The sequence below is a fragment of the Sarcophilus harrisii genome, chromosome 2, assembly GCF_902635505.1.
Source record: "Sarcophilus harrisii chromosome 2, mSarHar1.11, whole genome shotgun sequence".
Taxonomy (NCBI): domain Eukaryota; kingdom Metazoa; phylum Chordata; class Mammalia; order Dasyuromorphia; family Dasyuridae; genus Sarcophilus; species Sarcophilus harrisii.
In genome coordinates, this window is record NC_045427.1 from 383,644,839 (window position 1) to 383,659,014 (window position 14,176).

The following is a 14,176-nucleotide window of genomic DNA, read 5'->3' on the forward strand; positions in this document are numbered from 1 at the left end:
AATAGATAGGTTTGGAGATTACTGTGTAGAGGTAGAGAATTTATCAGACCCCTTCCCATAACCACTTTTTGGGTACAGCTCTTTACTGAAGATACTCAGTATGAACCTTGATAGAGGGGAAGATGGAGGGCAAGGGGGCTACAGAAAGAAGACCTAGTACAAGAATGGAAAAGCTTGAAGCCATAGAATAAACTCAAAAAAGGTGAGGAAAATGACAGGGAAGGTAGTTCCCTCACATGTAAAATGAACAGATAAGACTAGCTCTCAGGCCCTCTCCATCTCTGACATTCTAAGGTCCTTCTGTCCCTGACTCTCTGTTCTATGTTAATATATACTCAATGGCCTGAAAGTTGGACTAGGAATTTTTAGAATTTGAAACAAAGAACAGTAGTGTTATAATAAATGATGAACTTGATTGTAGAAAAACATGGTTAATGGAGTATAGGGATAAATTCTTTGACTAGTAAAATGGGACCTAGGCATTATGGAGTACTAAGTTTAAGTACTCCAGAATTTCAGTTTTAAATAGCAAAATAAAAAAGTTTTTTCTAATAAAAAAAAAAAACATGGATAGACTTGCACAAAATAATGAGTGAAATGAGCAGAACCAAGAGAATATTGTATACAATAACAGCAATACTGTTTTAAAAATAACACTTTAGTCATTTAACTATTATAAATATCCAAATTAACTACAAAGAACACATGAAGATAGGCACTATCTACATCCAGAGAAAGAATTCATAAATAGAAGCATGAGTATAGAATGACTTTACGTGTGTGTGTGTGTGTGTGTGTGTGTGTGTGTGTGTGTTTGTCCAATGATAAGTCATCTCTAGTTTGGGGCAGGAGGGAGGGAAGGAAAAAAGGGCAAAAAAGCTACATGATAACTTTATTGTGTATTTTAAAGGTAAAGTAAACTGTACATAATAGATTGGTAATCTCATGTACAATCCTTTTTTATTCTACTATGTTATGGAAATTCTTGTATTATTTCACAAATTAAAAATAAAATTCAAAAAAGAATTCAAAACAAAGAATGTCATAGTTGGAAGAACCTTAGAACATAGAACATAAAATTTCTCTCTCTTCTAAGATCTCTTCCACCTATTCCATTAAGTTCTACATTCTTTTATGATTCTGATTTTATTTTCTGTATTCTAAAGAGGCTTTCAACTCTGACATTCTGTCGTCTGAGAATGCTTTCATCCTTGACCTTCCATATTCAGAAGTATATGCTTCTTTAACTCATTCACATTTTTGCCTTAGACCTATTGCTATTTCTTAAGGAGATTTTGGTCTGAATGATGATTTCACTGATACCTTCTAAGCTCTTAATCAACCTTGTTTCATCATCAAACATTCTAAAGCTAAAATTCTTTTTTTTTAAGTTGGGCCATTCACTTTTTTTTTATTATAGCTTTTTATTGACAGAACATATGCATGGGTAATTTTTCAACATTGATGCTTGCCAATACTTCTGTTCCAACTTTTCCCTTCCTTCCCTACACCCCCTTCCCTAGATGGCAGTCAGTCTCATACATGTTAAACATGTTAAAGTATATCTTAAATACAATATATGTGTACATATTTATATAGTTCTCTTGTTGTACAAGAAAAATTGGATTTAGGAAGGTAAAAATAACCTGGGAAGAAAAACAAAAATGCAAGCAGTCCACCCTTGTTTCCTAATGTTCCTTCACTGGGTGTAGCAGATTCTGTTCATTGCTGATCAATTGGAACTGAATTGGATCCTCTAATTGCCGAAGATAACTACTTCCATCAGAATTGATCCTCATTGTTGTTGAAGTATATAATGATCTCCTGGTTCTGTAAAAGAAAAGATTTTGCTAACTATATTTCAGTATAATTGCATTAGGTTTTGTTTTGTTTTGTTTTGCAATTCTTTTTTTATAATTTTATGCATTTAAAAATGTTATTCTGAGAAAGGTGTCACAGGCTTCATCAGACTACCAAAGGAGTCCATGAGAAAAAAAAATGTTAATAATTCCTGTCCTAGAAGAAGATCTTGTGGGTATTGTGTCCCACAGATCTAAGATGAATGAGAAATGTTTTTCTATTGCTCAAAAAAACAAAAACTGTCCTTGTGTGTAGAAACGAGAATGTGAATTTCTACATGTAGTACTTAGCATACTGTATGGATTCAGGGCTGGCTGTACAGTCCACAGAAGAGCTTTGGTGGTCACTGCACACCCAGGGGAACAATGAGGGTCAGAGATGACTGTAGTAGAGCATTGCTAGGCTTAGATGATGTGATAGTATCATACCAGATATTGATCTCACAGAGATAAAATATGTGGCAGAAATGTCCTGGAGGCAGTGCTAAGATAGATCACATAGAAATCAGTACTTGTCACTCTCTGAGACAAATTTGTCTCTATCTCACAGGGCTGGTATGGAAGTGCATGGCAGAAAAATGTCACATAATAATATTACTCTCTCTTCTCCCTCTCCCTTTACTCACCTTTCTTTCCTTTCTTTCCTTTCTTTCCTCCTCTCCTTTTCCTCTCTCCTCATTTTTTCTCATCTCTTCTTCCCTCATCTCCTCTCCCTGCTGTTTTTAGTCCATGAGCCTCATAGAGATCGGGAACCCTTCCCAGAGCTTGGAGAACGTTTGTCACTGGGCCTTTCTCCAGCGGAAATCAGATACAAGCCAGGCGGAGTCCCATGACCATGCCATCTTTCTCACCAGACAGGACTTTGGCCCATCAGGGATGCAAGGTGAGCCCTCCTACCTATTGCTCCTAGACTGCCTAGGTGAATGGGGAGGGGGAGAGTAGGAGATGTGCCTTTGCCACGTCCCATATGGTTTCATCTTCTCCTCTCTTGGGATTAGGGTAGGGGGTGTGCCAAGGGAACGCTACCTAGTGACATCACTTAGTCCCTATAATAGACCGTGTAGGACTCTGACTTTGGCACCACTCTAGATACAAACCATTTGGAGACCCATCCCAGGACTTAGGACAGAGCTTTGCAGATGTTAAAGCATTTAATAAGTAAACTAATAGCTATGCCCTTGTTAATCTCTGCCCATTTGACCACACTAGTTGGTAAACTGGCATCCTCTCAACTTTATACTTTTTTCATGTCATTGTTTTTTCATTTTAAAATGTTTATATTGCCATCATAGATGCTCTTAGCCCTTGAGCATCTATCCCTTTTTGTTTATCCATTGCCCCATGTAAAGATGAAGCTCCTGTAAAGGATAAATAATTATAAGAGAAAGATTAAATTATGTTACAAATAATAGTCCAATTAAACAATTGTCCAAGAAAACTGAATGTTCACTTTGTCATTCACCAGCAGAATTGTCTGAAGCTCAACTTTGTAATCTAAGACTCAGTGGTAGCTTTATTCCCTCTATACTTGAGCTCTGAGCACCTTAAAGAGATCCCCTATATGAGACCTCTTCTCTTCAATAGTATGGCAAGAACTCACATTTGCCTGCTTTGTAGACCCTGGCACTGCCCACCTTTGGGTTTCTTCTTCTTAACATTTGTCCAGTTGTGCAAAGTTCTGTGACCCAGGCCGGTCAAGCAGGGGTATCTTTCCTTTTCCCCAGCTCTGTCCCCTACCTTCCCTCATAGGATCACTTCATCAGCAAATCTGTGATTAGACATCATCTGCACCACAGAGGCTTCACAAAACCAAAACAAAACAAAACAAAATTGCCACTTAGCATAGGTTAATTATGTTTTATACTCCTAACCAATTTTCCTATGTTCACAAAGAATTTTTACTTTTAAATATTTTTTTTCTTGTGAACCCATACCCCTTCCTCAGTTCCTCAAATCCTCTGGCCAGTCTTGAGGTAATGAGACTCTTTAAACTTAATTTGACTGGTTCTTGGATGACATGTGCACAGTCCATTGCCAACTGGTATCCATAGGGTTTTGGAGTTGGAATAGGATTTCCAGATTCATTACCAGGTGTCATCATCAGAGTGCCTCCTATAGTACAATGTAAACTCAGAATACAACTGCAGTGGAGTTAAATTTTGACAAAAAGACATCAAGCATGTTGGGTGCAATATCAATAGCTTGAGGTCATCAGGGGTCTACAGAGGCCATTTAGTCCAACTGAAACCTAAAGAAGCATCCCCTCCCTCTGCAACATACCTAGCAAATGGTCATGGAGCCTTTACCTAAAGCCTTCAGTGAAAGAGAACCCACTACCTTCCCCTTCATCTATATTTGAAATAATTCCAATCATTAGGATTTCCTCCTTTTAAATTTATGTGATTTTTTTAATCTTACAAATATTTATAAATGACTCCTCTTTCATGAGAGGCTTCTTGTAACAAACTAAAGAATTAGGTAAAACTAATAATATAGTGCAAATCACATAGCCCTGTTTGCCTTAGTTTCCTAATCTATAAAATGAGGTGGAATTGACAAATTTCTCCAGGATCTTTATCAAGAAAATCCCAAATGGAGTCATGAAGAGTCAGATGTGAGTGAAAGACTGACAACAAAAATAACATAGTGATTTCATCTGAAAGCGCTTACCCTGGGGCACTACCCCTCCTACATTACTCTGTTTTAAAAAATTTTGAAATCTATCTTCTTTTCCTCATAAGAACAAACTTACATTTATATCATTGCAACTTCTTCCCCCTATTCTCACTTTTGCCATATGTACCAAGCATGACATCTTAGACTTGACAAACCTTCAAATTCTTGAAGGTAACCCAATCTCTTTGTCTCCTCTGAGTTTTCTTTGGAGGATTTTTAGAAAGACATGGATAAGAATTAAATGAAATGAAAAGATGTTGATTGTCTTAGTGGACTACTGATCACAACAATGAGGAACTCATGAATCTACTCCAGAACCTCTTTTTATAACATCAAGTCCCAATAATGCTGACTTTTGGTGACAAAGTTGATAAGTGTCTATTGACTTTTCTGCTTCCCCTAAGTCCGAGCCTTTTCTTGGTGATCAGACAATAGACTGACTGCAAGTCAGCATGGCAACTGGCCCAGAATCGCAAAACTAGGAAGTATCTGAGTCTGGATTTGAATTCAGGTCTTCTTTGTTCTAGATCTAGGACTTTATCTATGGTTCTATACTTTATGTGCTTGATTTTTTTTAACTCCAGTATAGGACTTTGCAATATCCATCGATTGTATTAATTTCATCCCACTAGATTTGTCCCAATATTACTCCCACTGAGCCATTTTTGGATACTACTTCTGTCATTTACATAATCATAACTCACATTTACATAGTAGGTTAAATTTTACAAATACTTTACACATGTCACCTCATTTGGGACTTGCAACAAGGCTGTGAGAACCACTCTCATTATCCCATTTTACATGTCAAGAAACTGAGATTCAGAGATGGTTAAGTCACTTCTCCATGTTCACACAGATTTTAAGGTTCTGATGTGGTATTTCAACCTAAATCTTCCTTACTCTAGGTCCAGTACTCTTTGCACTATGCTGTGCTAAATTTACTAACTATATCTTCCAGCTTCTGGAGTAGTTAAGGTTGAGAGCTGCCCTCAAGTGCAGATTCATTTTGGAGATTCACGTCAATAATGGTCTCTCCAGAAGTGCTGAATGAAGGCAGGCTTTTCTGGACCTTTCTCCCCCTCCATAAGAGAACCCTATAGCTCAGAGAGAGTCAGGTTGTTCCTCATCCTCTCTTCTACAAGTTGTCTCATTTAAAATGGTAAGACCTTAAGCAGGGACTGTCGATAATTCTGGGCACATAGTACATGGCCATCATTCCAGGAATGATCACAGTTAATTGCCCTAGTCCCAGGGACCCACGAGGGACAGCTTGAGACCAGTCATGCCCATGACTTCTGGCCATTAATGGGGATGTTCGTCACTTGAGCAATAATTGTTCATTTGGACACTAATTGCTTGGCTGCTCTGTATTTGTGTCCAATAATCTCAGTTATCATTCACAAATTAGCAAAGCCAAAATCAAGCAGAGCTACTAAATATGCAAGATCTGAGGAGGTAGAGATCTGAACAAATCAACAAGGGGCCTGCATCTCCAATTTTCAAAGATATATATATATATATATATATATATATATATATATATATATATATATTCAACTAAGAAGAGTCACTAAATCCAACCTATAGGATCTTGGCTAGAAAAGGCCCTTGGAGATTATCTAGACCAGCTTCTGGGCAAGAAAGGAGAACTAATTTATTCCAATTCTATAGGTTATGAAAAGCAGAACCAAGATTAACTCAGATTCTAGATGACACAGTGAATATAGAGAGAGCTCAGCCTAGAGTCAGCAAGATTTGAATCCAAATTTAATCTCAGTCATGGACTAACTGTAAATTTGAGCAAGTCATTTTACTTCTGTTTGCCTCAGTTTCTTCATCTGTAAATGGGAATAATAATAATAATAATAGCAACTACCTCTCATATATGAAATAGGAGTATCGAATTTGTACAGAAGGTCATGAATGCACTGATTTTAGTCCCTGGAAAAAGCAAAATTATGGTGCTTCACAGTTTATATTAAGTACAAAAATCTTGCATGTGAGCATTTGCCCACAGGTGGTCTATGGTTTCACCCCACCACCACCACCACCTGATTAGCTTTCCTCTGTAGGGTTTCTTAAGCATTGCCTGCTTATCTTAGTACTTTAAGGACCATTAACCCCATCATGATGGACTCTATATCTCAGTTCTCTTTACATTTTAAGTAAATGTAAAGCAGCCCTAGCCTGCCCTGCTGTTCATAAACTTCTCAAGCCTTAGGCTGGGCCACAGGCTGTATCCTGCAGCAGATTTATATTCAAAGCCCTTCTCATATGGTAGGAGCTTTGAAAGTTTGCTCTGTCCTAGCAAAGCAAAAAAGAACCCAGCATTACCTTTACTCTACAGAGGCATCAGCAAAGAATGGAGCTGATGCCCCAAGGAAACAATTTGAAAGGAGAAGAATAAAGTTATCTTACAATGATGCTCCTAACAGTGCTGTTTGATCTTGGAGGAAAAAAAAAAACTAAAAATACTCCAGATGCTCCTGCACTACAAGACTTGCTAAACAAATACTGGAATATTAGTACAATGGTGCCTATTGAGCTGTGAAAAATAAGAAAAGTGTGAACTGTGACAGTGCGTGGAAATGTCTATAAGAAAAATATGCTGGAAAAGATGTAGAGCCCAAGAGATTTTACAATAATTATAAAATAGTAACAATAACTCACATTTCAGACAGACTTTTGAAAGTAACATTCCACAGTAGACTACATAATGGACTGAAAGAGATGTAGAACATGCAAACTCCTAGTGTACCTTATTATTAGATGGCTTTACAACACCATTAGACTCATTGGAGAAAAACATAATCCCAATGCTTCTCTTTTAACAAGATGCCTCCTATGTGTATGTTAAAATTATAGAAGATTCCTTGAAAGATATTACAAAGATTCTCTTGTTCAACAATCCTCTGATTGTTGAAACTAGAAGAGACTTAAAACAAGAAAGTACATGTGTAACAAATCCACTGAATGGATCAAAGAAAGATTCCAATTCATAGAGTGATTCCCCATTCTTGAAAGATCCATCAGAAGCTCCAATTTTCAAGTGACTGCATCAATATGAGGATGTTTATTAGATGAAATCTAGAGGCTTAATCATCCACACAAGAAAAACAAGTGGATAAAGAATACTTCTCTTCCAGACTATAAAAGACAACTATATTGACAACTTCTAGGGTTTATCCATCTGAATCTGACTTTTGGACAGATGCTACAAATGGAAAATAGATTTGACCTAAAATTGAGTTGGATAAAGAAAACAAGCTGAGTACCTTTGGTATATCTCAGATTTCTCTTAATGACCCAACACTTCTCCTAAAATAAAAGCCCATCTATTTAATACTGATATTCTACCATATTGTATGGTAGCAAATTACATAATATGACAGTCTCTGAAAAATTAAAGATGAGTATTACTCATGAGGCAATGGAGGGGTATATAATGGCTTTAAAGTGGTGACGATGTGTTACAAATAAGGAATTAGGAAAATACAAAGGACATCATCAAAGAAATTTAGTGGAAGAAAAGAGGGTAGACTGAGCATGAGAGTGAGAGATAAGTGATGGGGACCACCAATGTCCTCACTGATGTCCACATACTGTGAAACAGACAGGATGTTGGGCAGAAATATTTATTAATAAGTTACCAATTCACCTTCTTTTTATGAAACAACTCTCTCCAAATCCCTGTTTAGACCTTGTGGTTTTCAGTACTTTCCTAAATAGAGTTCCATTGAGAAGTAGGGTAAGGGTTTGCCTTGCCAGGTAACTTTTCTCTCATTCTTGTCTACTTCATTATTCTATATGAGGTTTTCTTATGTTAGTTATTCATCATACTGTTATCATTATTATTCACTCCTAGTCAGGATAATAGCTCCATATGATCAAAGCCCTGCCTAGCCTTCTTGTCACTGTATTTAGTCTGGTCTTAGTGCTTCATGTTCCTGAATATTTCTCTTCCTTTCCAAGAAAAAGTGCCATAGCTCTGTCAACACAAAATAGGCAAAGCCAACAACTATTGGAAACTTTGGAGTCCTTTAATATAAATTCAGAATAACTCTAGCCCATTGAAGATTTAATGTTTTCTAACTTACTTCCTAAATACTTCCTCTCACTCCAAAACACATACCCCAGAGATTTCGTCTGGCAGCTATAGGACCCTTTTTACTTAGTCTGCTTAACCAAAAATTAACTCAGCCACTGTGATTATAGCCTTATTCATCTTTTCCCTCTGCCAATTCCTGCACATTGTGCCTCTCCTTCAATTCTTTTAGGGCATCAAAAAATGCTTGTGCATCCCATTTGTCTGTCTACTTTCCAGTCTTTCCTTCAGTGATTGGGTCAGAACATGAAAACTATCCCAGACTTGTATAAATCTTTAGAAAGTATAAACAATATTTATTCCCAGAAGGGTAATGCCACCTGTGGAATATGAGGAAGGCACCCCTTTTCCTTAAAAGAGCTAAGATTCGTGTACATAATGTGTCTTTTATAGATGACGAAATTGACACTTTACTAACATGCTGGACACTATAAAATATTTACATACATAATCATAAAGATCATAAGAAAATAAGGAAAAATAGAAGTATAAAAATTTAGCGCCCAAAGGCTCCTGTGTATTCCTAGAGTGTGTGGCCACAACTTTAACTCTTGCCAAGATTCTCAGTCTATGAGAGCCCCCAGCATAGCTGAAGCCTCTCAGTAGACCCACCAAGATATTGGCATTTGGACAGCAGGTCCTGTCCCAAGCCTCGCTCAGCATATCCCTTCTGAGAGCTCAGCCTCACTGAGCTAGGCACCTGCCCTGGGTCCCCTGGGAACCGAAATGGCTTTTGCTCCTTGCCCTCCTTCCCAGGCTATGCCCCGGTCACTGGAATGTGCCATCCCGTCCGCAGCTGTACCCTGAACCATGAAGATGGATTTTCCTCTGCCTTTGTGGTAGCCCATGAGACTGGCCATGTGTAAGTAGAGATCATAGCTATTTTTCCCTTTTTGGTTTGGGAGAACATGAACTTAAAGAGCCATTTCAGGGTGGGGCTTCTGCTTAGGGAATCATTTGGGTAAAGGAGAATAATCTAAGACCAAGGTGTTCAATATTTAGTCTTCAGGACATCTATTTTTCTACTTGCCTCTGAGGTCCTCTGGAAAGTTTAGGGCTAAATCATTTCCAGAGGCTAACATTCCCTGTGGCATCTGGTTGGAGAAGAAGGTAGTTGGGAACCCAAACCTAAGAAGTAATCCCCTTTGGGAAAGGGCTCTTAAACACAGTGAGACTGTTCATGGTATCAAGTATGTATACAGTCATTCTTCACATTTAAGGTCAGTGAGGAAGATAAGCAAGCTAGAGAAGAACAGTCTTTCCCTCCATTTCCTGATAATAATAGCATTACCCCTATATCTTGGAGGGGAAGGGATAAGATGTGTTAAAATCTCTGATAAATGGAGACTGATTGATCACATTGTTCTACAAACTATAACCAACTAATCCTGATTATTTGAAGTATCAACACTAATGAAACCAAAAATTCAGTAGAAGTTGAGAGAAATTTGTTAACTTGTGAGTTTCACAAGAGCATTATGTTCCATTTTTTTGTGCTTCTTTCCCCTCCCATACCTCATACTCCAAATAGGATCTTGCATATAATAAGAGCTTCATAAATGTTTATTGCATTCTTATTAAAGTTAGGGGGCTCACTCCTATATCAGTTTTCTAATTTTACTATTGAAATAGCAAAGTGGTAAAGTAATATGTACTTGGAAATCAGATAATCACAAACCATTAGAGAGAGAGAAGAGACTTTGGAGACCATCTAGTCCAATTCTTTCATTTTATAAATTAAAAAACTGGCAGCCAGAAAAGTATCATATGATTATAGAATTGGAAAAGCTCTTAGAAATTATATGATCCTATTCCCTCATTTTTACAGGCGAAAAAACTGAGTTTCAGAGAAGGACCATGACTCATTAGAGATCTCACTGTTAATAAATAGCATAACCAGGATGTACATTTTTTCACCCCAAGTCCAAATTGGCCACCAGTAGGCCGCAGGCCAAGCCCCATTTGGCCATTGTGTGGGTCCTGGTTGACTCTGTTTGCATGTACATAGTAGTCATCTATGCTTTGGCAAGAAACCTTTAGGATCTTCCCCTCCTAGATTCATTTAATTAGTTAGTTAGTTTTTTGGGACTAGGAGAAAGAGGAGATTCTCTGCCTCATTTCTTATCCAGCCTTAATCATTGAATGGGTGCAGCCTCAGTCAAACTAAGACCTATTGCAGACCTTAGCTTAAAAATCGAAGGTCTCCTTCTGCATCCAGGGCTGTCCATTTATCCATCCATATCTGGCCGCTGGTCCCAGATGGCTCTGGAGGGGAAAGTGAGGCAGGTGACTTTGCCTAGCCCTCTCTCAGGTCAGCATCATCTCCCTGATATTCTGTGCTCTTCCAGAATTCAGGACAAATAACAATAGTTCTTTCCACACACCAAGCTTCTCCCCTTTTCAAGCAGTCCACTGAAGGTGTTAATCTCAGGTCCTGTGTCTCCTCTTTATGAAAAGTAAAAATTGCTGGATCTCTCCTCTTCTTACCTTTGTTCCAGCTTAGGGATGGAGCATGATGGCCAGGGCAACAGGTGTGGTGATGAGGTGAGGATGGGCAGCATCATGGCTCCTCTGGTCCAAGCTGCCTTCCACCGCTTCCACTGGTCCCGGTGTAGCCAACAGGAGCTGAATCGCTACCTCCAGTGAGTGATTATGAATGATAATCCTTTTGTCTTTTCAGCGGCTGCTCCTAAAAACTCCTACACACTAGGAACCAAATCTATTTACGGAGGGTGTGAGAGACCAGAGGAGGCTCACACTGGTATCATGTTATTAGGACATGCTCATTTTCTACTTAGGATTTACATATAATATTTACTTTCCAAAGACCAGATGGACAGCCCATTTACTTAATATGAAGATTTTCCCCACCGAGCTGATCCTAAACTTATGTTGTCCAAAAACGATGCACATTGTTCTGCATTATTTCATTCTCGGCCTGTAACATAGTCATTCTTCTAAAGTGTGGGAATGATATAACAATCTGAGAACTACATACATGTCCCTCCTTTCTATAGACATTTCACATTTTCACCTGATTCCACAGCATCCTTTCCCCCCTGAAATTCCCCTAAGAATCTCATGCATCCACCGGAGTCAAGAAGGCTGAGTCTGAACCTTGCCTGTCCTCAGACTGAAGGAGAATACATTGTTAAATCCTGGCAAGGAAACATTTTTGCAGACTTATGATGAATGAAAGCTTCTTACCTGTTGTGTCTTGCTGCTCACACCTTGATGGTCCTGGGAAAACACACATGTACATTCAAGCCATCCCCACTGCCAGTTTGTATCTGAGGATGTGCATTCTATATGGGTCACATGAGTTGGCGGGATGAGGGCAGATACTAAAATTTTCTCTCCTCCTCCTGAAAATTATAGCCTGGGGAGAAGAAGGAATGATCCTCCTAGCTAAAAAGCTTGGCCGGGTCCACTACAGATTTGGTTCTGATCCTAATGATTCTTGTTCCAAACCTGGGTCTCCTTGTCCCTGGATATAGAGATCGGACCACAGCAGACATGGCAGTCCCAGATGCCTCCATCTCACACATGATTCCTCAGTGTCCCCCCTCCTTTCTACAACTGAAGGCCTTAGTCACTCCTGGGCTTAAAGACCGTGGTCCAGCAGGCTTAAGTATTATAACAGTTTCGCACATTTTTTTGTTTCCTGACATTATTTAAGCTGGGCCAAGTGCTGGAATAGAGTTGCCTCTAACTACTGTAATGTGAGATGCTTAAGGAAGTTCCAAATGAAAAGGAGGCCTAGAAAGGAAATCTTGAGAAAGATTGGTGAGGATAGCAGACAACAGGAAGACCCAATAGGGGCCCTTTGGTTTGTGGAAGCCGGCGCTTCCCCTGAAAAGGGTTTGGGTTGTGCTCTCAATCACCCTGCTCTGAGCCTGGCTGCCTCGGCTATTCCTCCCGAAGTTCAGGCTGGAGAACAAAAGGGTGGGGAGGAGGGAAGGGAAGGAGGAAGCAAAGGAATACCTAACCTGGAAAATGAATTACATGTTTTTTCTTTCTCATCAGCCTGATCTGGGGTGGGCCCATTGCTGATCCCTGTCCAAATGGGAACCTGGGACATCAGGCCATTCCCCCCCCTGAGAGCCCCATTCATATTGTACCACCAGGAAGCTCAGAGTGAGTGTGCACCTGCAGGCTGACTGGGGGCAGATGCCCGAGGAGTCTGTGCTCAGCCCATCTGGTGCCACAGCTTCCCAACAGGCAGGCCCTCCGTCTTGGCTTGGACTCAGCCTTTCGGGAAACCACAAGTCCATCTGTTCCTGTCATGTTTGTGTGTGTGCCTGTTGCAGCTCCTACGATTGCCTCCGGAACGACCCCTTTGAACGGGACTGGCCAGCTCTGCCCCAGCTGCCGGGAATTCACTACTCCATGAACGAACAGTGTCGCTTTGATTTTGGACTTGGCTATATGATGTGCACAGCGGTGAGTAAAAGTCAGTCTTTCCCATTGCTTCTCCCCCAAGGGCTTGGAATTGGCTGTGGCCATGGGTCATTCTGGCATCCAATAACCTCAGGGCAATGTCAGATGGTGAGAGTGACCTCTAGCCAATTGCTGAGGAGATGAAAAGAAAAAATGATAACTTTGCCATGTTTAGTTATGTTTGGCAAACATAGCTCTGGGACCAGCGGTGTTCCTCCTCCTGTCTCCCCATCACTGCACCTCACCCTCAGCCTCTCATTTCTTGGGCTATTATTTCTGGGAAGGATGTTGGCAGGTCTAGTTCATCCCAGGTCAGGCTGCCAGCAACCCTTGGACATATGTGAACAGTCTTCCCTTACGTAGAAAGAGTTCTGGAATAATGGAGTCAGAGAACCTGACTTTGAATCCCAGTGAGATGAGGTTTTTGCTAACTAAAAATTGTTGCCACTGGAGCAATCATTAACTATCAGCTTTATTTATTATCCTATTTATCCTATGTATATTTTATTTGTACAAATTATTTATGTGTTGTCTCCTTGTGGATTCAAGGACAGGGACTACTTTTTGCCTCGCTATATCCCTGGCATTTAGCACAATGCCTGGAACATAGTGGGCACTTTATAAACATTTAAAGATTACCTGAGGGGGCACACCTAGGATTGGTGCTGGGTTCCTGAGATATAGGAGGAGTTCCCTTGGATCACAAAGCCTTGGAGAAAAGAAAAAGAGAACTTCCTATTTTAACTAAATATTCTGACTAAATAGGTGCTAACTTATTTTCACTGTGCTACTGCAAGCTCCTTCAAAATTAAGTTTGTAAGGGCCAATCTTCCTTGGCCCCATGATAATTCTGGAGATGATCTCTCCTTGTCTATTTACTAATTGTGGAACCTCTGGTTGACCTGATTAGTAAAATGAGGGAGTTTGTCCAAATAATAGCTAAAGCTCCTCTTAGCTCAAAATCTTATTAATCTTATGAACTTTATGAGTGGCTTGATTTCTCTCATTCTTTTCCTATTGTTATTTCCAGCAAGGTTTGTGGGGAAAATCTGAGAAGAGAAGAAAAATTGTCAGTAAAGCAACTAGTTTAATT

General features: G+C 39.5%; 1 protein-coding gene across 2 annotated transcripts in view; it reads left to right on the top strand.

Annotated features, from left to right (window-relative positions):
* Nucleotides 1–14,176, top strand: part of ADAMTS2 (ADAM metallopeptidase with thrombospondin type 1 motif 2) — a 451,708-nt gene that overhangs the window by 370,184 nt on the left and 67,348 nt on the right. For both annotated transcript variants that reach the window (XM_031953540.1, XM_031953539.1), the window contains exons 6-9: nucleotides 2,586–2,742; nucleotides 9,400–9,505; nucleotides 11,142–11,285; nucleotides 12,954–13,086. In XM_031953540.1, the coding sequence (XP_031809400.1) occupies nucleotides 2,586–2,742; nucleotides 9,400–9,505; nucleotides 11,142–11,285; nucleotides 12,954–13,086 (540 nt within the window). The remainder of the gene's footprint in view (nucleotides 1–2,585; nucleotides 2,743–9,399; nucleotides 9,506–11,141; nucleotides 11,286–12,953; nucleotides 13,087–14,176) is intronic.